Genomic DNA, 24013 nt, shown 5'->3' on the forward strand with positions numbered 1-24013 from the left:
TTTGCGACATTTTATTACCCACCATAAAACCGATAAGATAAAATAATAGTCAAGTTCAATTCATAAAAATAGTTTGTTCAGTTTGTAAATAATAGTTTTGTTCACGTATATTTTAAGTTTACATAGTATTATTTATATCGACCTTGAAATTGCGTTTTACCCAGTCAATCTATTGGTTATCCACTGGAAACCAATGTACAATTTTGCTTAAATTATGACTTTCAATCTGCCAACCGATCCCGGTCCTGTGTTTGGGTTTGGTTCGAGTTGAGCTGCTGCTGTGCTCGTTATTGTACAACTACAGCTAGTTTAAAATAATATGTAAGGTAAAAATAGGGGAAATCTTACAGCAAGCACAACAGAACTTTACCAAAAATTAAAAATAAAATATTTTACATAGGACTTTGCGATCCAGATCTTCAGTTACATTATAAACAATAAAAACTTAATGCATCTGGCAACTGGATCGTTGGTATCTGGCATCTTGAAGGTCCTTTCCGCTTTTCGTCCTCGCATATTACTACACAATTTGGGTAAATGCTTTTTTTGTTTTTCTTACGTGTGATTAGTTTGTGGGGGGACATTATTTATGATTTTGAAGAATCAGGAATATGATGTGTGTGCTTTATGTTTAACGTAAAACTTAATCGAAATCCAAATGTGATTATTATGAATTAAGGGAAACAACAACTACGCCTATGGTTGCCTAATTTAGTTTTTCTCCTCCTTCTTGGTCTCACCAGAAGCTTCGCCTGAACTGCTGCTGCTTGAGCTAGCGCCAGAGCTCTCACGTTCAGCAGACATCTACAAGAAAAGAGAAATGTTAAAGCAAATACATTTGAAATATGTGTTTTTAGTTGTCTAACCTTCTTGTAGGCCATCTCGAAGAGCTTCAATGAAGCCTGCTGCAGCGCAGAAGTGGCTTTCCTGACCTCCTCTGGATCAGCTGTCTCCTTGTTGGCCAGCAGAGTGCGCAGATCAGCAATTTCGGTTTTCAGTTTCTCGCACTAAAAGTACGTAAAGTTGTATTATGAAATAGTTTAGCTAATAACATTGATTAACTATTTACCTCTTCGGCGGGCAGCTGGCTCTTGAATTCCTCCATTTTGGTTTCAGTGTCGTGCACAATGCTCTCGCCCTGGTTAACAATTTCAATCAGTTCTCGCTTCTTCTTATCAGCACTGGCGTATTCCTCGGCCTTCTTGATCATGTTTTCGATTTCATCCTTGCTCAGACCACCGCTGGACTGAATCACAATCTGTTGCTCCTTGCCAGTGCCCTTATCCTTGGCCGACACGTGCACAATACCGTTGGCATCAATGTCGAAAACAACCTCGATTTGGGGAACACCGCGAGGTGCTGGTGGAATTCCGACCAATGTGAAGGAGCCCAGCATTTTGTTATCGTTAGCCATCTCACGCTCGCCCTGGTGCACCTTAATCTCCACCTGGGTCTGGCCATCGCTAGCCGTTGAGAAGACCTGCGACTTCTTGGTGGGAATTGTGGTGTTGCGGGAAATCAAACGGGTGAACACGCCACCCAAGGTCTCAATACCCAGCGACAGGGGAGTGACATCGAGCAGAAGCACATCGGTAACATCACCAGCCAGCACACCACCCTGCACGGCAGCGCCGACAGCCACAGCCTCATCAGGATTAACCGAACGCGATGGTTGGCGACCGAACAGATCTTGCACTGTGGACTGCACCTTGGGCATACGAGTCATACCACCGACCAGCAGCACCTCTCCGATCTCTGACTTGGACACCTCGGCATCAGACAGAGCCTTCTGGCAGGGCTGAATTGTGCGCTTGATGAGGTCACCCACAAGACTTTCCAGCTTGGAGCGTGTCATCTTTAAATTCATGTGCTGAGGACCAGCGGCATCCATGGTCAGATAGGGCAGATTGATGTCGGTCTGTTGAGAGGAAGACAACTCGCACTTGGCCTTCTCAGCGGCCTCCTTGAGACGCTGCATGGCAATGTTATCCTTGCGGATATCAATACCGCTGTCCTTCTTGAATTCAGCCACCAAGAAGTTGACAATAGCATTGTCGAAATCCTCACCTCCCAGCAAAGTGTCACCATTGGTGGACTTTACCTCGAAGACGCCCTTCTGGATCTCCAGAATGGAAATATCAAAAGTACCGCCACCCAAATCGTAGACAGCAATGCTACAATGCAAATCGAATATGCATTAATATTGAAAGAATCTGGAAATATTGCTTTTGCTTACATTTTATCCTCAGTCTTGTCCATGCCGTAGGCCAGAGCAGCGGCTGTGGGCTCGTTGATTACACGCAGCACATTCAGGCCAGCAATTTGACCAGCATCCTTGGTAGCCTGACGTTGCGAATCGTTGAAGTAAGCGGGAACAGTAACCACAGCATTCTTGACAGGAGTGTTCAAGTAAGCCTCAGCGGTCTCCTTCATTTTGATGAGCACAAAGGCACCGATCTGCGATGGCGAGTAGACTTTGCCATCTGTGGCCGAAACCCAGGCATCACCGTTGGACGCCTTCACCACTTTGTATGACAGGTTTGTGATATCTTTCTTCACCTCGGGATCATCGAAGCGGCGACCAATCAAACGCTTTGTGGCATAGAAAGTGTTGGCCGAATTGGTGACAGCCTGACGCTTTGCCGGCATGCCAACCAAACGTTCGCCGTCCTTGGTGAATGCCACATGAGAAGGTGTTGTGCGTGCACCTTCCGCATTCTCAATCACCTTAGCCTGCTTGCCCTCCATGACGGCCACGCAGGAGTTGGTAGTACCCAAATCGATACCGATGACAGCACCCTTAACCTCGCCAGATCTATTAGAAAATAGCAACAAGATAGAGAGAGAGAGAGAGACAATACATATTAAGTACCAAGTTCGAGAGACACGCGCAAAATTGATAAGCAAGCCGTGCCGGCAACAGGCCAAAAGATAAGCAGAGCCTCATAGCAATAGCTATAGTAGGGGTATGTAATAATAGTACTGTGAATAACGGCTATATGCGGATTTACTCTTAAAACATATACTAGATATTAGCAAAGTATTTAGTTATTGCTGTCTTGTATTTTATGTTTACTTTATAGATGGAATATTATTGGATAAATATGAAATTTAATTAAGAAAACACAACACCGAGTATTCTTTCTGCACAACCATTTTTGCATATAATCAGTCAATATGGTATTGCCGTTGATACTAAAGTTCAGAAAAATCTAATTGTTCATTTCACTGCAACTTATTTAAAATTGGAATACGATTAGTAAACTACTGTGAAATGTTTATAAAAACATAAATGCGTCAGAAAGTACCAAGTACTTAAAAAGAAAGTTTGTGAATTGACATTATATAACACCAATAAAATTTTTAGATTTACTATAAGCGCACAATTATAATATTGGAAAGTAATTGTAGTAAATGAATGGCTAGAAGTTTCCATATTCGAATGCACATGCATGTTCACAACTTACATTCACCCACATATACTCACTCTCCTATGCACACATACTTAAACAGTTACTACCCGGTGAAGGTGTGTAATGAACTTTCTATTGATATTAGACAGACTGATGCAAGCTAGTTGCTACTAGAGCAATTCTTATTGTTCAATTATTGTATGAAACATGGTCTATTACATAAGCACTGTCTATTGTTTGATCTTCAATGAGCCGCATTGCGATGCGGTACACTTTAAAACATTTATGTAAATGCAAAATACAAGAAATGTCAAAGTTCACTTACTTGTAGCGAAGACCAGACAATCCATTGCAAGCTGCGGGCAGGCTCTGTAATTGATAAATAAAATGTAATAATGTTAGTTTATTCACGAAACATTAACAAGAACATGGAAACAATGCCGCGCGGCGGAGTATTATGTAAAGCTTTCATTTCTTTAATACTTACGCGGAATATGCTAGAAGCAGCGGGCACATTCGATGGCACTGCATAACTGGCCTGGCGTGCAAGACGCGGTAAGAATTTGGGAACGCGCAGCATTTTTGATTTTTAAATTGTTGTAATCTGTCACACTTGCACAAAATTATCAATTAACAACAGCTGCACACTGCACCGCTTTTCGAAGCGAAAATTTCGTCAGAACAAACGAACAACGAGCACGTTTCCCTTGCGAGGGCTGGAAGAGATAGAAAAGAGTGACGTTAAAAGGCAATTGACTTATCGATGTTATGAAATATATCGTCAATGCTCGAATGGAAATGAAACACGCAACGTTGCATTCGATAACACGGACAGAGCTGTCAACGTTCTTCAAGTGGCAAGCGTATTCGTGATTTCTTTAAATTGTTGTACAAAAGCTGCGCGGGATTTAGTTAAAAGTTGTGTGTTCGGTAATTACAACTGTAATATTTGCGTTGACAAAGTATTTTATTGATATGACATTATATTGCTCGCCTTCTCAACAAGTTCCAAGCGAAACACCCTGTGTTCGTAAGGTTTTCCCATCGTTTCGTGTTCCATCACACGTGTTGTTATTATTGCGTAAAGTAGGAGTAAAAAAAATAATAGTTTCAAAATTTTCACCAAAATTAAATCATATAACTACGGTTCGACCGATGCTGCTGCTGTTATCGCACAGCCGCCAGCACACAAGACTCTCTGAGCGTTATCTTTCGGTTAGACAAGTGTAGAAAGCGGGCGGCATTTATTAATTATGGCATCCGACAATGAATCCGACGCCGAACTCGATGAGAACTATTACACATTTCTCAATTTGCCGCGAGATGTAAGTGTATTTAAATTTATGTAATGAATTAATTAAATGATTGATTATCTGTTGTGTTGAGGGCAGGCAACGCAGGAGCAAATTAACAGCGCTTACCGCAAGCAAAGCCGCATTTATCATCCGGATAAACATCAGGATCCGGAGAGCAAACAAAAGGCCGAGATGATGTTTAATCGTACGAAACGCGCCTATGAAGTGCTCTCCGATCCCCACCAGCGTGCCATCTACGATTCGGTGGGCGAGAAAGGTCTGAAGACGGAGGGCTGGGAAATTGTGCATCGAACCAAGACGCCGGCAGAGATCAGGGAAGAGTACGAGCGCTTGGCACAAGCGGCAGCCGAACGTCGTATGCAACAACGCACAAATCCTCGCGGCAACATCACGATCAATGTGAATGCTACCGAAATATTCACTCCCTACGATGAGTCCGAGATGCCGCGCGTGGAGATCGGTTCCATGAGTATTGCCCAGTCCATTGAGGCGCCAATCACGCGGAAGGATATGATTGTGATGAGCGGCAATCTGTATTCCAGCAATGGCACCGGCAACGGCGGATTCATGATTGCCGGTCGACGACTCCTCAATAAGGGCTGGCTAGAGATTTGCCTCGGAGCCGGTAATGGCTTCCTTTTGGGACTTAAGGGTAAGCGATGTGCGCTTCAGATGCTCGCTCCATGCGGTTTATTGAGTTGTCCAGTTTTTCGAATGCATTTGCAACAGGTGGACGCACGCTTACGTCGAAGGTATCGGTGAATGGAGGGACAAACATGAATTTCCAAGAGAATGGCGTGATACCCGCCGTGTTTTCCACACTTGCTGTGCAGCTGGACAAGCACACTATTGGCAGCTTGACGCTGAATGCGGGACCACAGTCGTCAATGACCACGCAAATTGATCACTCCACTGATCAACATGCGATCAGCACATCCTTTGTCCTGGGCACTCCACATATCTACTTTACTATGTCGTATACTCGCAAGATGCTAGAGAACGAGATGAAGCTGAAGTTGTCCGCCAAGTAAGACAAATATTAACTAAGTTGAACAAAATTTACTAATTCGTTGTCCATTTCCAGAGTGGGCACCTTTGGCTTCATGGGCGAGTATGGCGTAGAAAAGAAGGTTTCCAAATACAGTTCTTTGGTCGCCACCGTCTCCATTGGAGTGCCCTCCGGTGTTATCCTGAAGCTGAAGTGAGTTCTGGCTTAATTTACGTGTTAAAACCAACTAAAGTGCTGTGTTCTTTCAGAATAATTCGGTCAAATCAATCGTATGTGTTCCCAATACATCTGAGTGATGAAATTGTGCCCGCTGCTGTATTCTATGCTTCAGTGACGCCAATAATTGCGTGGTTCTTTGTGAAGAAGGCCATCATGGATCCAATGGAAGCGGATCGCAAGAGCATTGAAGTGGAGCGCTCAAAGCGTCAGAATGAGCAGCGGCTTGTTGCCAAGAAACTGGAGGCAATGGCAGCCATACATTTGATGCAGAGCACCTATAATCGCATCACAAACGAGGAGCAGGCACGCAAAGGTTTGATCATCACAAGAGCCATCTATGGTTGCTTAAGCGAAAATAGTACGCAATTTAAGCCGGAGGCATCACACGATGTAACAATACCGATACAGTGTCTAGTCAGAGACGGCATACTACAGTTGTACGAGTCCTCAAAGGTGAGTTTATCTCTATGAAATAATGAATATAGTGACTAATTGGTTTTCCTTTTTCCCAGAGCGATTTACCTGGCTTCTTTGATCCGAGTTTAGGAGACGACAAGATCTTACGCATAGAATATACATTTAATGATGTACCTAAGACAATTAATGTAAAGGACAATGAACCAGTACGACTGCCAGGATAATCGATGAGAGCGCCCCAATTGCTAATTTGTATAAATCTTCAGTCTTGTGTTAAAATTGTTTTTATAATTCGTCGTAGTAGCCGTACAAACATACAAAATATACCTACCTATTGATATTGATAGGCAAATTTATTTTTAAAACTTGCTACGGTTTTGCGATAACGATATTCTGTATATGATATGGGTCGTACTATTGCTTCAGATGCTTTTTATATGTGTCACTTCTTATCCAATAAATAAGCAATGACGGTGGGGAAAATGTTTTATTATCGCATTTAAAAGCGGCGCGCAAGGAGCAATACGCACGAGTCACCCTGTGTATAATTTCTTGATTGAAATCAGCTGATTGGTTTTGGTGCTTGCAAGGTGGGCGGACGTGGAATCGAACAACAATAAATTGGAACTTGTGTTTTTAGTTATTAGGTGAAAACGAGGGCAAATAGCAATTTAGAATGCTATTTGTTAAATAGCAAACAAGACTAAAAAGGAATGATGCAATCGATGGACCATGTTCATTTACACAAAGCCGAATCTCATACGCTTTTTGGTCGGCGCAATATGTCTTCTGCTGCTGCTTAACTTCCTCTGGACTTCCGATTCGGATGGCGCAAGCAATACATCTCTCAGCAAGTTAAGGTGAGTGCACAACTGATTAGCATTCTAGCAATGTTAGCTAGCAAACACATGTGATTAACCCTGTGTTTACAGCATACGGCGGGTGCACAAGTATGCACACATACACATACCCAAAAACAATAAAAATGACAGCGGGAGCGATAGAGAGGGCAATACAAACATCTTGCCCGCTGCTCCTTTGGCTCCCGTTGCAAAGGAGCGCGAGTTGCACTCCAATCGCAACTCGACCTCACCAACAACCAGAACTGTGATTGCGACTGCAAATGCTACTTCCATTTCACAAGACTTAAATCAAGCGCATAATTACTTTCCAAATGATTATGCAAACAGCACCCAGAAGCCCGAAATGTCGTTGACACCAAACTGCACAGATCCCGATCCACGAGATGGTACGCAGAAAACATCGTTACATACAGCAGTTACTTAACTAATAACATTTACTTTTCGCAGGTGGACCCATCACGCCGAACACAACCCTCGAATCCCTTGATATTATTGAAGCAGAGCTGGGGCCTTTGCTGCGCCCAGGTGGCGCTTATCAGCCAACAGATTGCGTGGCACAGCATCATGTTGCCATCATTGTGCCGTTCCGCGATCGATACGCACATCTGTCGGTCTTTCTGCGCAACATACATCCATTCCTAATGAAACAACGGATTGCCTATCGCATCTTTATTATAGAGCAAACCAATGGCAAGCCCTTTAACCGTGCTGCCATGATGAATATCGGATACTTGGAGGCCTTAAAGCTTTATCAGTGGGACTGTTTTATATTCCACGATGTCGACCTTATACCCCTGGATGACCGCAATCTGTACAACTGTCCACGTCAGCCGCGGCACATGTCCGTTGCAATTGACTCGTTGAACTTCAAGTACGTCGAAATTATCTCTTGATCATTAGCAAATTCACATATCTGTCATTCAATTTACAGGTTGCCTTATCGATCAATATTTGGCGGAGTTTCTGCCATGACTCGACAGCATTTCCAAGCTGTTAATGGCTTTTCCAATTCGTTCTTTGGCTGGGGAGGTGAAGACGATGATATGTCCAACAGGTACACAAAATAATATTATTCTAATGCAGAGTTGAAACACTAATCTACTTTTTCTTAATGCAGATTGAAGCACGCCAACTTATTCATATCACGCTATCCGATTAATATAGCTCGCTATACAATGTTGAAGCATCTGAAGGAGAAAGCAAATCCCAAACGGTGAGTGAATAATTTAATTTACATACTATCCATATTACAACTTTTTGTTTTCCTTCTTTAGATACGAGAATCTCCAGAATGGTATCGGTAAGATTGAAATGGATGGCATCAACTCGATTAAATACGAAATCTATAGCATCAAAGAGTTTCCAACTTTTACTTGGTATTTAGCAGAGCTAAAGAACTCAGAGCGCAAGAGTTAGCCTCAAACAGAAATCAGCAAATAATGCGAAGCCACAGTAGTTTCCAATTTTTCGAAAACTGCTGTCAAGAAGACAAGATTGCAATAAGAATCTCAATTCAGTGCAACGTTTTGAATATTACTTATATAATATGTACAAAAAATGACAACATTACTTTTTCAAAGTAGCCTAATTATCAAAGAATAATAGACACACATATTGTGTATGTAGCATGTCCAGTCAATAATATAGAATTACACTATGTACTTTTGGTAGTACTATTAGCCCCATTGAATATTCTATGTATTCTCGATGAATATGTGGACTTTGTTGATTTTCCGTTTTTGCCCTAAATCATTTTTTTATTAACGAATCTCTTTAAATAACTAGACAAAAAATTCTACACCAATTCCTACAAGGTGAAATGTAGATATTACTTTTGTGATATACAAATTGTTATTCGAGCAAAAAAAGATAATTACACGACGAAAAGACGCAGAGAAAATACATTGAATATTCGGTAAACCGAATCTATAGCATATACCCTTGCAGAAGATGTGGTAACATTCGATTTCAAATAATACTTGGCTATCATAATATCCTTAAGCGTACATTTTAATCGAATATCAGAGAAGGCAACTATTTGAACTGTTTAGTCTATTGAATCTCTTTTTTTATTTAGTGTTCCGATCCGATCCGACCGACAACCGGTTTTTATAAAACTCGTGTGCCAAGTAAAAAGAAAGAGTATTTTGATCACCCTCTGCAAGGGTGTTTATTACCTACCATACTTTAATATACAATACCAAATGTAAAACTTATAAAAATTACATTTTACTATACCAGAATAAATCTTTTACTATATGTACCAAACTACTAAGCTGTATATATTTCTTTGAATGCGGGTATTCATTCATTCATTATTCATCATCCATCATGCCATCAATACTGCTATGAATATTAAGCCCAAAACGATGACCAATTAAAAGTTTAATTTATCATTTCGTTGGTTAGATTTCGTTTTTTTTATTATGGTTACGTTTGTGTATTAGAGAATATTTATGGCTTTGTAACGACTATTTGTTACCTTTTTACGATAAGTCTGGGTTACATTTACGAGTACGTGGCGCGTTTTTAGGGCCGATGATTAGTAACAGATAATATTCGAGAGGGGAGCGGGGGTCAAAGGGGAAACACACATACTTGTATACAAATTATGGCGAGTGGGGAATTAAATTCCGTGGCTCATTTATTAGTTTGGTATGCAAAATACAGTTAAAACAATTGGCTTTCAAAATAAAAACTTAAAATTATATTGGCCTGCTGTGGGGCTTGCTTTGCTTAGGCTTTTCACTGGTCACGTTGTAATATAAATGCTTTTCAGTTTTCAGTGGGATTGAGATTGACAATAGGGAGAAAACGTGTGAGAGCGTGAGCAAATCATTTCAAATTTGGAGCAAAAACTAGGTGTTAGGATAAAACTACTACCAAATCCAACAAAATTGTTAGGCAATGCCTAGTTTAGAAATAGTAATTATACATATATATACATACAATACGAAACGATATAATATATATATATATAGTAAAACATTATATATCATATATAAAGTATATAAATCAATTTGGTCAACAAATTACAACAATAAGAGCATTCATAGAGAGAAGCGAGAACCGAAAAAAAATTGATTAGATTAAATAGAAATATCAACGACAAGCTGTACTTAGGGGTTGGTTGGGGCAGGGCAGGAATTAGCGTTAGACCTATTAACGGCAATATTAGAATCCTATATACAAGTGTAATCGACTCGTTGCAATGCGAACTTCGCTTTCCCGATGCTCCTTTACATGATGGAGCAGGGCATGGCGCAGCAGAGGGGCAAGCACACTGGCACAACAGCTCCTCCAGACTTGGTTTTCGTCTTTGACTTGGATCCCGACTCGTACTCGTACATGCCCGAGCCCTTGGCCCAGCGACCCTGCAAGCGGAAAATTCATTAGCAGGTTGCAATTGCGAATGCGAATTAAGGTCAACTTACGCCTCCCGCAGATCCAGCGTGCATTTCCTCGCGCCTGGTGATGATGGTGTCGTGGCCAGGTGGATAGTAGACCTCCTTGCCGGCCTTGTTGACGGAGGGCACATGCTGCTGCTGAGGTGACGCGACTGCGGTCTCAATCTCGCGCTTGCGCACTGGTGTCTCAATGTCCACGCGATCCACATGATCGGTCTAAACAGCAACATAAAATTGATAAGCGACATACAGAAGTAGAACTCTACCTAACGTTAGCTTACAGTGTTGAAGGACTGCATCAGATCGTCCACACGCTGTGGTGGATTGCCATTGCCAATCGGATACTCCACACCATCCACGGGGAAGGGCGATGGGGTGCCATAGTCTGGGCCACCAGGACCGCGACGATTGTTTGTGGTATTCGATGTGGACGAGTATTTATATGTGTAGCTGGTGGTATTTGGTGGATAACCATTGCCATTCTGTGGTTGTGGATAATTGTTGTTGGGCAGCAGCTTCAGCGGAGCCGGATGTGGAGGTTCCACCGGGTACGGACCACCACCATTGGGGGGGCCATGGATGGTATTGACTGTATTCGATGTCTCGGTCTCCTTGTAATAATAGCGATTGGTGCCGCCTGGTGGCAACTGTGGCTGTGCCGGACTATGTGGTGATCCATAGTTGGGACTGTGGGCCGGACTGTGTGGATAACGCGGCTCCGATACAATGTTGTTCACATTGTCGGTCTTGTGTATGTTGTAGACAATGGTGCGACTGCTGTTGGGTGGTCCACCATTTGGAGGACTTCCAGCTGGTCCCAGAGGCAATTGACGCGGCTGTGGACTCACGCCACGTGTGGTGGTCTCCTTGTGCTCGCGAATCTCGTACGATTGATTGGTGACCAATGGACGATCGTTGGGTTTGTTAAGGGTCGAGTAGCTCTCGGTGTTGTAGACAACCGTTTGGGGAATATGCGATGGCGACAACTGTGAGTAGTTCTGGCTGCTGGTGTTCGTGTTGTGCGTTTCGTGATGCTTGTAGCTGAGCGTGTTGTTGTTGCGATTGATCGTGCTGGTGGTGCTGCCGGGTGCATTTGGTGGGATCTCATAGGTGTAAGTGCGCACAGTGGTGGTCACCTTAGTGCCGGGTGCAGGCAGAATGCCATCGCTCAAAGCTATATCCTGCAGCTCTTTGTCAATGTTCACGTTGCTGGTCAAGGTCTGTGTGGTGTTCACTGTTGGCACCAGCTCGACATTGTTGTTGATCGTGCGATTGCTCTCATAAATCTTGGTTCTGCTCGAATAGTCGCCATTCGGTGAATGGGCTGCAAAATAATAATTAATTACTACCAAGTTACAACAATGAAGAGATAATCTTACCCAGCGTATACGGCTTCTCCTTGTTGAGATACTCGTCACGCTTTAAGGTGTCCTGAAAGCTGGAGTACTTGGCCGTCGACTGCAGTGTGCTGTAGTCACTGGGATTAAAGGTTTCCACATCATCGTTGAAGGGTTGCTGGCCGCCAGAATGCTTCGTTGTCTTGATCACACGCGTTGTCTTGGTGACAGTGCCAGAAGGATCAGTGCGTTCACTATTTAAATTTATAGGATTAGTCAATGAATTGTAGTTAATTCACAGCGCACTTACAGTGTTCTATAGCTGGTGCCAGTGGGCAGCGAATCACGCTCTCTGTTGGTAATCTGACGCTCCTGCTTCAGGTCCTCCAGCAGAGCATCCAACTGATCAATGTTCTGATCGGGTGTCTTGCTCTGATACGAGGCATTATTGTCGCTTGAACTTGAGTATTGATACGATGACTTCTTGTATGCATAATTCTTGTCGTTCTATTCAAATAGCAAAACAATAACGCCATCAATGTAAGGCTACTAAAAATGATTACTAATTTTACTTACACGTCCGTTCCATTTCGATGGAGTGTCTCTCATCGAGGATGAGTAATTTTCCGAGCTGCTCGAGTACTGCATTTCCAATTAATGTTTTCTGCTGCAAAATGACATCAAGCGAAAATATGGAAATTATTTCAATGTAAAATATGAGTGAGTCGTATTCTCATTCAGATTCTTATTTGTACATTAAGCGAGCTGGCTGCTCTGTGGGTGTAGAAGCAAGCGTAAACGACTTCACACTGACAGGTTGATTCAACGTCGTCGTCGTCGTAGTGGTTCATAAGAATTTTAAGCATTTTTTGTATACATTACACCCACGACGAGACTGCGAGAGACTTTTCAATATGTACAAAAATGGTGAGTTGTTTTTTAGAACAACGATCCCAATTCCATGGCGATATTTTTGGCGCATTAATGGAGCTTAACTCATCTGAAGTGGGCAACACTTGGAGTGATTATCTGTCAATGGACCTAAAAAACGAAGAGTTCCCCTCCGATGCGTAAATACTCTGTAGTTTCTAATCGATTACCAAATATTTACCATATTAGGTTGAAGAATTTTTTCAAAATGGAATTTTCACAAAATTTAAAAATACATTCATCTCCAAATATCGAAACAAAAATGAAATTTCATGTGGCCACAGTTCGTATACGTGTTATTGTTAATTACCAATTTGCGCCTGACATTTAATTTATTTAATTGCAGCTCGCTTGGGGGCACATGCAAATTGTTTAAACAACCATATTATTATCGGGACTACGTCAGCTTTTGTTGTTCAATAACAAACATACATTTATCTGTCGCAACAAATCTCCCAACTTGAAACACGAGGTATACGAAAATAAAAAATGATAATGACATTGATTTTCAGAACGGATATAAGTTAAAACAAAAACACAAAAGACTTGTAATTTCAATGTCAAACTGGTTTTCACTTTTAACGTGTCCTTTAACGTGTTCCTTTTTTGTCTGCCAAAAAATTTGCAATCAGAAAAACCTGTATCTTCGTTTGTTTGCCTTAAATTCTGTCTGGGTCTGAGTCGTATTTTATTTTATTTTATTTTTTTTTTGTGATTTAGCCGATAACCTTGAGTGAGATTTTCAATGAATGACTTTGTATAAGGTGGATGGAAGACTGAGTGAGTGAGAGTGAGAGAGAGAGTGAGAATGACAGATGCAAAACACACAAGGATAGCCAAAATAATGACATCATTCTACAGAGAGTCGTAAACCGAACAATTTTAACTCAAACTTGTCGCACAACAAAACAGTAAACAGTAAATGGAAATAAATCACATTGACTAAAGGTGACGCGTCAGATCAAAATTGAAATGAAGCTCCTTGAGACTGCGAGAGACATGATCGTAATAATCTGCAATTCGCTCGTATTCGTATTCCGTCGCCATATGGTCAATAGTTTAGCTAATAAAGAAGCTCACGTAAGCAGTTTAATACATATACATATATATGTATAGACGATTATATAGTAGACGCACATAAAACATCATAATATAAATAAAAGGCTGCGTCTAATTGACGCCTGATCTGTGATCACACACAGCACGTTTTTCAGTGGCGCTTTGAGGTGAATTTATTTTCTTAGAACACCAACAACAAAGCACGCAACAACACAACAACAAGAGCACGCTGAGAGCACAAGTTGGAGCATTTAACTGCGTGTGTGTGTGTGTGTGCTAACATGTATCTTTGTATGCATGCGTGTGTGTTTTTGTTTTTGCATACAATTCAAAATGATCTCATATAATCGGAACGAGAGACAACAAAAGTGGGAACATGTTGCTGTTACTCTTGCTGTTTGTGTCTGGCATTAGAGTGGGTGGAGGGGGCGGTGGTTCGGCTCGCAGAATGCTTGCGGCAGAGATACGTACGTAGGCAAACATAAAATAAACAAAATAGCAAACGAACAACAAGTTTGAAATAACCGAAATGAGCAAAGCAAAGCAAGGTGTTGTTGCTGTTGCTGAAATAGCCGAAAATCAAATTGAAAACGTAGGCGAAAAAAGGCGTACAACTCGCACACACATACGCACATAACTCTTGCATATGTGTGCGTGTGTGTGCAAGTTCTAACGCCTGACTGTGTGTGTTTGCTGGGTTGCCAATTTGTGTGGCGCTGATGACGCTGCTTTCGTTGTTGTCGTTGTTGTCGCCTCCTCTGCCACCTACGCAGTCAGCGCACAGTTCAATCGAGTCAGCAATATACTGAAAGCAGCATAAACAAGCAACACAGACACCGTTTGAACTTGGCTAATTTAAATTGACTCAAAATAAGCTAATGTAAAAAAATTGGTCGTTATAATTATTGTTGTTCGCTTTTTGATTTAAATTTCAATTTACCAGCAAAATACTAGAGAGCGAAAGAAAGAGAAAGACAGGGAGCGTGGCAAAAGAATGGCTGCTTGACAGGCAAATAATGTTTTCGTCGCCTTTTTGTTCATTGCGATGCTTTTGCCAACAAGAGTTGTGTATGTTGTATGTGTGTGTGTATGAAAACAAATAATTCTAAAAATAGTTCACTGCCACTGTTCTTTTGGCTTTCAATACTGCTGTTTGTTGTTGCTCTTGATACGAAATTGAAAAAAAAACCCAAAAATATAAAATAAAACGAGTGCGCTTCTCCTCCTCCAAATTTTGTACATGATTCATCGCAACCCAACGTAATGCATATAAAAATACATGAAGAGGATGCGATGCGGATACAAAAAAGCAATGCGTATTTTTATTGAACACAAATTGAATTTCTCTTTGCTTGTAGAGTGCGCATACACACAATTACATGTTACAATAGATACAGCTACATGATACACACATACAGACATATATACATCACGTATACGTAGGGAAAAACTGAAACTCGTTTCTACTTTGTGCGTTTGTCGCCGTCATCAGTTTGTTTTCTAAGCTCGTCTGACAGTTCAATAGATAGCTAGATTCCGTTGATACACGCACACATAGACGCTTATTTGCACATCCACTACTACACATGCATTCAAATTATAAATTCACAAAACACTCACTGTGCACTTTTCCAAAACCCAAAATGAATGGTTGCAGACTTTTGCCTCGGTCTTGTTGTTGTTGCTGACAGCGGCGTCGACAGCGAGTTCAGTGTTCAGCCAAAAGATATATTGCTACAATGCGCGGGCGCGTTAGTCTTAGAAATTCGTTTTGTATATGTAAGTGTGTGTGTGCTTTTTAGTTGTTAGTGTATGTATTCGTGAGACGACTACTACAAAACGTAACGGTAACGGAACAGCTTTGCTTTCAATACGCGTACGCGCGTCGCTGGTTTGTGCAGTACTGACTGAGGCTTCAATTTTGCACTTGCTGTGAGCAGAGCAGAGCAGCGCAGAGATCGAGTCGGATCCACAATGGACTGACCTGCAGGTTATGCTAGACGTTTGCTGCTCATTTGCTCTTGCTCTCACACTCTCTCGCTCTCAATCTAGCTGCGCATACGTCACTGCTTTGTTCAGCAACAAAAAGTAACAAATCAAATTCAATTTGTAAAATTTAAGTTTGAAAAGTTTTCGAAATATGCTTGTTTACATTTTAAATGTATTGCATTGCATTTTCAATTACCATTTTAATTTAATAATAAACAACCAAATTCAATACCTAAAACCTCACTCATTATGCCCAAACACATGCGAATTTCTAACTCAAATATTTGAGTTTGTGACGTCATGCCCACTCTCTACTCAAAGACAAACGACAAATGCGATCAGACCTGTTGCGCTCACATTTTAGAATTCGCTCAGCAAAGCATCCAATTGGCGCTGTCAAAGATCTGCTCAACAAAAGCTTATTTTTTGCGTTGTAGTCTGTACAAATCAAACACACACACACATGGAGCTTTTCGCTTGGCGGCTAAATTGTAAATAAAGTGCGATTGCTTTTATATTTGCATTTTGCTCCCGACAAAAAAGTCAAGTGTATTTTATTTATTCATTCATATTATTATTAGCGGTGTCCATGGATTTCGTAATAGATCAGAGTTTGTTATTATTAATAAATGATGTATGTATATGTAGTTTAGCATTTCCTTTTACAAAAAACGGTAACTTAGTTCACTCATAAATTGCGTTGTAACTTGAGAGCTCTCCCGCAGCAAGCACGAAAACATTGGCTGTGCTCAATAAGAAATACATATGTATAAAGAAAAAGGAATCTAATCCTTGGCGGGCACCTCAATGACACGTGGCTTATCGATGATGCGTGCCGTTTTGTTACCCTTTTCCACAATGCCAATGATCCAGGCCTGGTATCCCTCCTGTTTCTCAATGTCCTTGCAATAGGCAGCCGCCTGTTCGCGTGGCAAGCAGATGAGCAATCCACCCGACGTTTCAGCGGAATGTCCTTGCAGCAACTGGAACATGTTGCCGCAAGCCTTGGCTACAGCAGCCATTTTGGCAATCACGGGTAGATTGTGTATAACAAAGGACACGTCCTTCTTCTGATGGGCGGCCAGAGTCTGAGCATGACCCAGAAGACCAAAGCCGGTAATATCCGTAGCACCATGGGCATTGTACTTGTGCATTAGTCGGGCGGCTACGCGATTCAAACGCGACATGGAGCTCATGGCACGGTGATAAGCCTTGCGCACATCTTCCTCGGAGACGACAAGCTTAATGCGATTCCAGCGCTCTGGCTGATCGATCCACTGATGTGCATTCACGGCTACTTGGGTGCCCAGTGGCTTGGTCAGCACCAACACGTCCCCGACCACAGCGTTATCGGGCACAATGTACTCATTGGGTTGGCAAATAGTGGAAGCGACGCCACCAATGGTGCACCAGGGATTGACAACGCTCTGACCGCCAGTGACGGTGGTGCCCGCCTCCAAGGCGGAGTCTTTAAAGCCGCGCATTATCAGCGGAATCACCACATCGCGCTCCTTCTCTGTCATCTTGGTGCTGACTGCAAGCAACATTAGCATATTGTCACAATCAGTGACACCCATCGCATACAAATCACTTAGCACATTGGCGCACGCAATTTTGCCCATCATGTAAGGATCATCGACAATGGGATAGAAGAAGTCGGTGGTCTGGACCAAGCACAGGCCGCCATGGCGCAACGGAATGACGGCACAATCGAGTCCGATGCCAATGCGGGGAATGGCCACGTTAAGGAACTGAGCCTCCTGATCCTGAGCAGAGTAGTCCTGCTGCAGTGCTGACACCAGTTTGGAGAGTACCTCTTGCGGCACTTTGCAGCCACGTCCCTTTAAGTCGGCGAAACGTGTCAGGCGGAAAGATGCGTCCAGATCGTGGGCGGTGGGATCGAAGGGGCGACGCAGCTCAGCATCGCCACCGCCATGTAGCTCGAGATGAGCAGCATTCAAAACATCTGCAGCGTAACTCATTGTTGTATTGTATGCTATGCCTGTGGATGAAATGTTATTGGAAGATTAGTTGATAAGTTCCAACTAGAATTACGCACTTTTTGCCGCCAATAAAACGGGCGGCAGCAAATAACTCGCGTTCTCCCTAGACACAAATACATGCGCAAACAGACGTGTATGTACACGGATTTTTAGAGCAAAGTAGTGTATGTGTGAGTAGCGCGAGCTGCGATTGGGTATTCGTACGATGGCGGCTGAATCGGGCGAAGTCAGTATTTCTCCCCGTCGTCAAAGAACAAAACGTGAACAATGTCCACTTTCTTCAATTTACAAAATCCAAATTTTGGATTGTTTTACAAGTGCACAGTTTGCCATTGCGTTTTATAGCGCAATATTACTTACGTTAAATGTTCACAACAAAGACAATTTGCTTAATAACCGGGCAAAAATTTTTTATTTAGCGCGTTGATTTTGCTTTTGCACTGCTGTCGCTGTCTGAATATGGTTGCATGTGCTGTATATCGATGTTCGAACTATCGTTTTGACAACTTAAGCGCTGCCAACTGGTTTCAAAAATGATTGCGCGTTGCAGTTTCTTGTTTTCGTTATTAAAATAAATATTTACAATTTGTAAAGTAAAATTAATTTAAATTTGCATATAACAATGAGTGAAAATTGGCGCACACTTATAAATTTATTATGTGCACAAATAACTAAAATGCAGCATATAAACAAAGTCAGTTGAAGCGAACGGGCAGTTGCGAAGCAGAGTTAAAGAGAAGCGGAACCTGTTGCGCGAGCGCAGCTTAAAAAAAGTAAAAGTGACGAAAGAAACAGTTAATAACGATGTGTTAACTCTCATTCATACGAATAAAATTGGTTAATTCTGGATATTTTCGTTTGCAGCTAGCTCGCTAATGTGTTACAGTTAATCGGAACTCGACAAATCAAGAGACTCAAGCAACAAACTCGCTCTTGCCATGGCTAAAACAATTCGCTGACGACACCACAACAATACCAATATACAAACAAAGAAATAACAAGTTAATAAGTTGACCATGATTCAGCTACGCCTGCGCATACTTGTTCTCTGCGTGTTGCAGTTATTCGCTTTGGTCCGGTCTGAATACGTTTATGGCGAACCCGAATATAAATGTCCCAAGAAGTAAGTTCTTAACTACCATATAGCTAAGACTATTAGAATTAATTGCAATTATGTTTAATTGCATTCCCAACAGTACTTCCGTTTTTTTTACACAAATTAAAAGTACCATTAAATGCTATATACAATCAAGTTATTAATTATTACATAGGATATACAATTATGGAAATTATTGTGTAATTTCACTTTTCGGATAATTTCTTTATTTTCGTTGCATGTGATTCTTAGTTTTGTAAGTTTTGGCTTAATTTAAATAATGCAATGTTTCTTATTATCAATATTTCATAATTTAATGAATTTCATTGTTGTGCAGACCTCAGATCTTGTATCCCTGCCTGTGCACCAAGGGCAGTGATGATGGACTCTTCGTGCGTTGTGAAAACACCAATTTGGCCACTTTATCAGTGGCCCTGCAGAACTTGGCATCGCTGGAGATGCCCATTGAGGAGTTGACCATCTACAAGGGGCACTTTGGTAAGCTGTTTTAATAATTTATTCGTAACAGTGATTAAATCCGAGAATGCTCATTATTATCGTTTGTTATAGTGCGTCTTTTTGGACCGCTCTTTGCTCATGTTAAAGCGCGTGTTTTAATCATTGTGGAGACACCGCTTGCGACCATCGATGACTATGTGTTTTATGGCATGAATAATACTTTAGAGCGACTCCACTTGATTCACACAAATCTGAGTCATATTGGTCCGCTGGGCTTTGGCGTAAGTAATGATTTCGCGTCTAAAATGTATCATATGTTAAGCAATCAATGAATATTACAGATCCTGGGCAAAACTAGCCAAATTGTCATTGAAGGACATGCTTTCGAACAACTACCAAAGGATCTCTTTTTGGGACAGGAGATTACTAACAGATTAGAAATTATGCGACTTACAAATGGACGCCTAAGTGATTTGCCCGTGGAAACATTTCAACCTCTGCGCAAACTAAAAACCTTGGACTTGCATGGCAATCAACTGGAGAACCTTAAACGCAATCAATTTAAGAATCTACGCGAATTGGAAGTACTGGATATTAGTCACAATAAAATCAAGAAATTGGAGGCGCAGCACATCTCCGATCTAACCAAGTTGGGTTGGTGCAATGTCTCGCATAATGCGCTCAACGAATTGAGTCGAGGAACTTTTGCCAGAAATTCAGTACTTAAAGTGCTGCATCTTTCGCACAACAACATTGGCAAACTGGATGCGAATAGTTTTCGTGGCATGCGTTTTTTGCGTCGCCTTTTTCTTAGCGATAATGTCATCAAAGAAGTGGGACGTGGCACCTTTGGATCTGTTGCTCGCATCGGCACAATTGACTTGGCACGCAATAAGCTGCAGAAGATTGAGTACCAGATGTTTACGCAAATGAACTATGTTGAGGTGGGTAAAGAACTTCTTTCACAATCTGTAGTTTATGATGAATTTGATTTGTTTTTATGTAGCTGCTAGATTTGGCCGAGAACAACATTACCAAAATAGAGAAGAACTCATTCAAAGACATTTATCAAGCAGTCATTAACGTGTCGCACAATGCTCTGGAACTAATTGAAACCGCCGCCTTTGAAAACTGTGTTAATATTACAGTACTTGATCTGTCTCACAATCGATTGAGCAACTTTTCGCGTCGCAGCTTCGATGAAACAACCTTTGCCACTGAGTTTCAGCTTAGCTTTAATAGCTTGACTAATTTGGCACATGTAAGATTACTGTTTACACATTTGCTATTGATATTAATGATTTGCATTTAATAGGTTCCCTTGCAAAACATGTCTGGTCTGCGCGTGTTGAATGCATCCCACAATAGCATCAGCGAGATACCCAAGAACTGCTTCCCCAAGCTGTACGAACTGCACACAATTGATGTATCGCATAACAACATCTCGTCCATATTCAACGGTGTCTTCCAAACGCTATTTTCACTGCGTTCACTAAACCTGGCTCACAATAGCATGGAAGAGATTAAGTCCTCAACATTTGGCACATTGCCAACACTGCTGGAGATGGATCTCAGTTACAATAAGCTAGTCTCCATAGTGCGTGGCTCGCTGGCCAAGCTGACGAGCATGCGGGAGCTACATCTGAATAATAATCAGTTGGAGAAACTGTTTCAATTGCCCATTTCGTTGAATGAACTACACCTGAGTCATAACAACATCAGTTCCATTCCGGCGGGCACTTGGCCTGTTATGAATTCCCTAATTTACTTGGATTTGAGCCATAATCAGATTGGCGATAGCCTAGATGCACAAAGCTTTGTTGGATTGCTGGTGGTGCAGCGACTACTGCTGCAGAATAACGGCATTACTCAGCCGCCAATGGAAGCAGTTGCTGTCATGTCTACGCTGCAATATCTCTATCTGGAAGTAGGTTTTAGTCTTTAATTATATCTCATCATATCTTAATATTCTGTCTGTTTTTAGAACAACAATATCAGCGTGTTGGAGAAGGGTGCGTTCGGCAAGCTGCCCGTTCTGTTTGAGCTCAATCTTTACAACAATCAAGTGCAAGACATAAGGTAAACATTAGCCACATCATTCTGTTTACCAGCTAATTACTTCATCTGTTTATAGTAAACGCGCGTTCGAGGGACTTTTGCAGCTGCTCACGCTCAATTTGTCGTCGAATGGCATACAACAGCTGCCAAATGATATATTCATTGGATTGCCCTCGCTGCGTACGCTGGACTTGTCCCACAATTTTCTCTCCAAATTGGACAATAAAACAAATGGTGTGCTGGATGATTTGCTCAGTTTGGAGAGGCTAAATTTGAGCCACAATCGCATTAGCTTTGTGACTAAGAAAACATTCCCATCGCATCAGTATATACCGTACAATCTGAAGTATCTGGACTTGAGTTACAATCAAATGCCGGTGCTAACTTATGACATAACCTTTGGCACTAAGAAGCTGGTTCAGCTGAATCTATCGCACAATCAAATCAATGAGCTGCGTCGCGGTGTCGTCTCCAATTTTACATCACTGCAGCTGCTGGACTTGTCCAACAACGAGCTGGCAAACCTGATGTCCGAGGAGCATATCTTTGATTTGCCCAAGAACTTGAGCAGCTTGATTGTGTCGAATAATAAAATCTATCATATGCCCTTTGCCAATCTCGAGAAGACGCAGTCATTGAAATATGTTGATTTAAGAAACAACAGTCTGGAGGACATTCCCGCATCGTTGGTTGGCAGCATGCGGAATGGCAGTCAAGTGCTGTTCTCTCAAAATCCACTGTATTGCGGCTGCAATCTAAGACCCTTAAAGCACTACATGCTGCAGCAGACGACGCCTAGCGAGGATTGGCAAAACGTTGTTTGCCGCACGCCAACTCTGACGAGGGATCAGCATTTGCTGCAGGTGGATGATGAGCATTTGAATTGCCTGGAAGATGAAAAGGAACTGTATGCGGGCAGCGACTATGAGCAGCTGACTGACGTACGCTTCCGTGAGGTGAAAACGTAAGTTGAGCAACACCTTTTAGATCGACGTATACGTAATTTTTTCTACTTTTGCTTGTAGTACCAAGGTAGGCAATCTAACACTCAGCTGGTTTGTCTCTGGCATCGGCGACGTGGCCGACTTTAATGTGTACGTGCGAAGTGGCGGCAACGAGTTGCTCCATCAGGCGGATTATGCCTATAACCAGCGAACAGCCCAGATTGCCATTTCAGAGCTGCAGCAGCATGGAGAGGAGAAGTTGCGTGGTGCCGAGATCTGCATTGTATCGCGTGATAGCGATGGCAAAATACGACGTTGGTTTGCCGGCCAGTGTCAAGCGTTGCCATCCCTCAAGTTGCCCAGGACTTTTTTCTTTGGCAACTTTAATGTGAGAGGATCGGGGAGTGTCACAAAGTCACCGTTTACCTGTGTTCTATATTTAGCTTTAACATTGTTTGTTGCCTTTATTCATTAAATATATAAAGTCACAGAAGAATAGACGCCTTGTGTGTTTACTGACAGCACGCACAGTAAGGACACGCGCCGCTCTGACCTTACTACATGCCACACACAGTTGCCAACAGTTGAAGTTGAACATGTGCGCGCCGCCCTGCGCACATGTATTTGTTTACTTGGTCGCCGTTGCCGCCATCACTTCGATTGTGTTGGTTGGTTGGGAGGGGGTGAGGCGGGGCCGGAGGTCGGGCAGGTCGTCGTTTGTTGAGCACAATTGAGAATATGTTAAAGCCCTACCAGCTGATGCGCTCGAACTTTCATTCACAGCGAAAACACAAAGGAACAAGGAGGCAACTCAACCACTGCCATTTCGTTGTCTCTCGTTTGACGTTCGGCTCGCTTCGGCTGTTTGTTGTTCTTGCACGAGCAAACGTCACAGAATGACGATAATGTCGGCAAAGGCAACGGCAACAGCAACGACAGCGACAACAACGAAGACGATTACAGCAGCTACACTCAGAGAGCGCAGCAAGGACTTTGAGCAAAGGCGAAAGCTTGCCAAACAAATGCGCACTCGCATGATAGTGTGCTCAACTTGGTGAGTGCACAGTGGTGGATAAAATTGTGTGCCATGTGTAAGTGCAAAGATAAAAGAAAAATGCTTCCGATATTGAAATTCACTCGAGCTTATATTTTGCAATAATATCAATATTAATAATATAAAATTTGCTGTTAATAACAAAATACTTAAAAAAAAAGGAATTTATTGTATTAAATATAAAATAAAATATAATATTTTATATATATAATATAATTATTTTGTAATAATATTATTTCATTTTGCTTTCACTTAATATGTTCCACTTTACTTCGTCGCAGACTGTGCACACTTTGCTGGCCGCCACTGTATCGGCACGCTTAGTACATGTGCACTTTCACTGGCTGCGTTCGCTCTCATATTCGTTTTCGTTTTCATTGTGTGTTGTGCTTTTAGTTTTTTTTTTTTTTTGGTGACTTTGCTTTTGCATTTGCGCTGGC

General features: G+C 42.0%; 6 protein-coding genes across 9 annotated transcripts; 3 read left to right on the top strand and 3 right to left on the bottom strand.

Annotated features, from left to right (window-relative positions):
• Positions 1-54: 54 nt before the first annotated feature.
• On the bottom strand, positions 55-4330 carry LOC117571859 (heat shock 70 kDa protein cognate 5). Of its 2 annotated transcripts, XR_007955008.1 has the most exons (7): positions 3901-4330; positions 3739-3782; positions 2237-2815; positions 1070-2174; positions 867-1007; positions 371-804; positions 55-304 (listed from the first exon to the last, which is right to left on the bottom strand). XR_007955008.1 is itself a non-coding variant. In XM_034254254.2 (6 exons), exons 1-6 carry the CDS (start codon positions 3991-3993, stop codon positions 712-714), a joined length of 2055 nt encoding a protein of 684 aa, XP_034110145.1. In that variant the 5' UTR covers positions 3994-4330; the 3' UTR covers positions 55-711. The 2 variants fall into 2 exon arrangements, 1 of the variants encoding a protein (XP_034110145.1); XM_034254254.2 differs by having other exon boundaries at positions 55-804.
• Positions 4331-4463: 133 nt separating this feature from the next.
• On the top strand, positions 4464-6739 carry LOC117571861 (dnaJ homolog subfamily C member 11). 3 transcript variants are annotated; one of them, XM_034254256.2, is made up of 6 exons: positions 4465-4738; positions 4805-5381; positions 5459-5756; positions 5814-5930; positions 5987-6410; positions 6470-6739. In XM_034254256.2, exons 1-6 carry the CDS (start codon positions 4667-4669, stop codon positions 6596-6598), a joined length of 1617 nt encoding a protein of 538 aa, XP_034110147.1. In that variant the 5' UTR covers positions 4465-4666; the 3' UTR covers positions 6599-6739. The 3 variants fall into 3 exon arrangements, with proteins under 3 accessions (XP_051861318.1, XP_034110147.1, XP_034110148.1); XM_052005358.1 differs by lacking the exon at positions 5814-5930 and having other exon boundaries at positions 4464-4738; positions 5459-5744; XM_034254257.2 differs by lacking the exon at positions 4465-4738 and having other exon boundaries at positions 5243-5381; positions 5436-5756.
• A 205-nt stretch (positions 6740-6944) lies between these two features.
• LOC117571863 (beta-1,4-N-acetylgalactosaminyltransferase bre-4) lies at positions 6945-9508 on the top strand. The gene is made up of 6 exons (XM_034254258.2): positions 6945-7234; positions 7307-7623; positions 7685-8108; positions 8169-8291; positions 8355-8450; positions 8512-9508. The coding sequence occupies exons 1-6, from the start codon at positions 7107-7109 to the stop codon at positions 8651-8653; spliced, it is 1230 nt and encodes a 409-aa protein (XP_034110149.1). The 5' UTR covers positions 6945-7106; the 3' UTR covers positions 8654-9508.
• On the bottom strand, positions 8716-15878 carry LOC117571860 (mucin-5AC). The gene is made up of 7 exons (XM_034254255.2): positions 15591-15878; positions 12558-12648; positions 12292-12488; positions 12024-12235; positions 10926-11968; positions 10672-10860; positions 8716-10611 (listed from the first exon to the last, which is right to left on the bottom strand). The coding sequence occupies exons 2-7, from the start codon at positions 12627-12629 to the stop codon at positions 10477-10479; spliced, it is 1848 nt and encodes a 615-aa protein (XP_034110146.1). The 5' UTR covers positions 12630-12648; positions 15591-15878; the 3' UTR covers positions 8716-10476.
• Positions 15879-16477: 599 nt separating this feature from the next.
• On the bottom strand, positions 16478-18463 carry LOC117570254 (inactive selenide, water dikinase-like protein). Its single transcript, XM_034251767.2, has 2 exons — positions 18323-18463; positions 16478-17961 (listed from the first exon to the last, which is right to left on the bottom strand). The coding sequence occupies exon 2, from the start codon at positions 17939-17941 to the stop codon at positions 16745-16747; it is 1197 nt and encodes a 398-aa protein (XP_034107658.1). The 5' UTR covers positions 17942-17961; positions 18323-18463; the 3' UTR covers positions 16478-16744.
• A 161-nt stretch (positions 18464-18624) lies between these two features.
• LOC117568618 (chaoptin) lies at positions 18625-23174 on the top strand. The gene is made up of 10 exons (XM_034249396.2): positions 18625-18735; positions 18827-19085; positions 19396-19556; positions 19629-19798; positions 19859-20461; positions 20524-20778; positions 20833-21444; positions 21502-21596; positions 21652-22539; positions 22601-23174. Exons 2-10 carry the CDS (start codon positions 18979-18981, stop codon positions 22992-22994), a joined length of 3285 nt encoding a protein of 1094 aa, XP_034105287.1. The 5' UTR covers positions 18625-18735; positions 18827-18978; the 3' UTR covers positions 22995-23174.
• The last annotated feature ends 839 nt before the right edge of the window (positions 23175-24013 follow it).

Source organism: Drosophila albomicans, chromosome 3, assembly GCF_009650485.2.
Source record: "Drosophila albomicans strain 15112-1751.03 chromosome 3, ASM965048v2, whole genome shotgun sequence".
Classification (NCBI taxonomy): domain Eukaryota; kingdom Metazoa; phylum Arthropoda; class Insecta; order Diptera; family Drosophilidae; genus Drosophila; species Drosophila albomicans.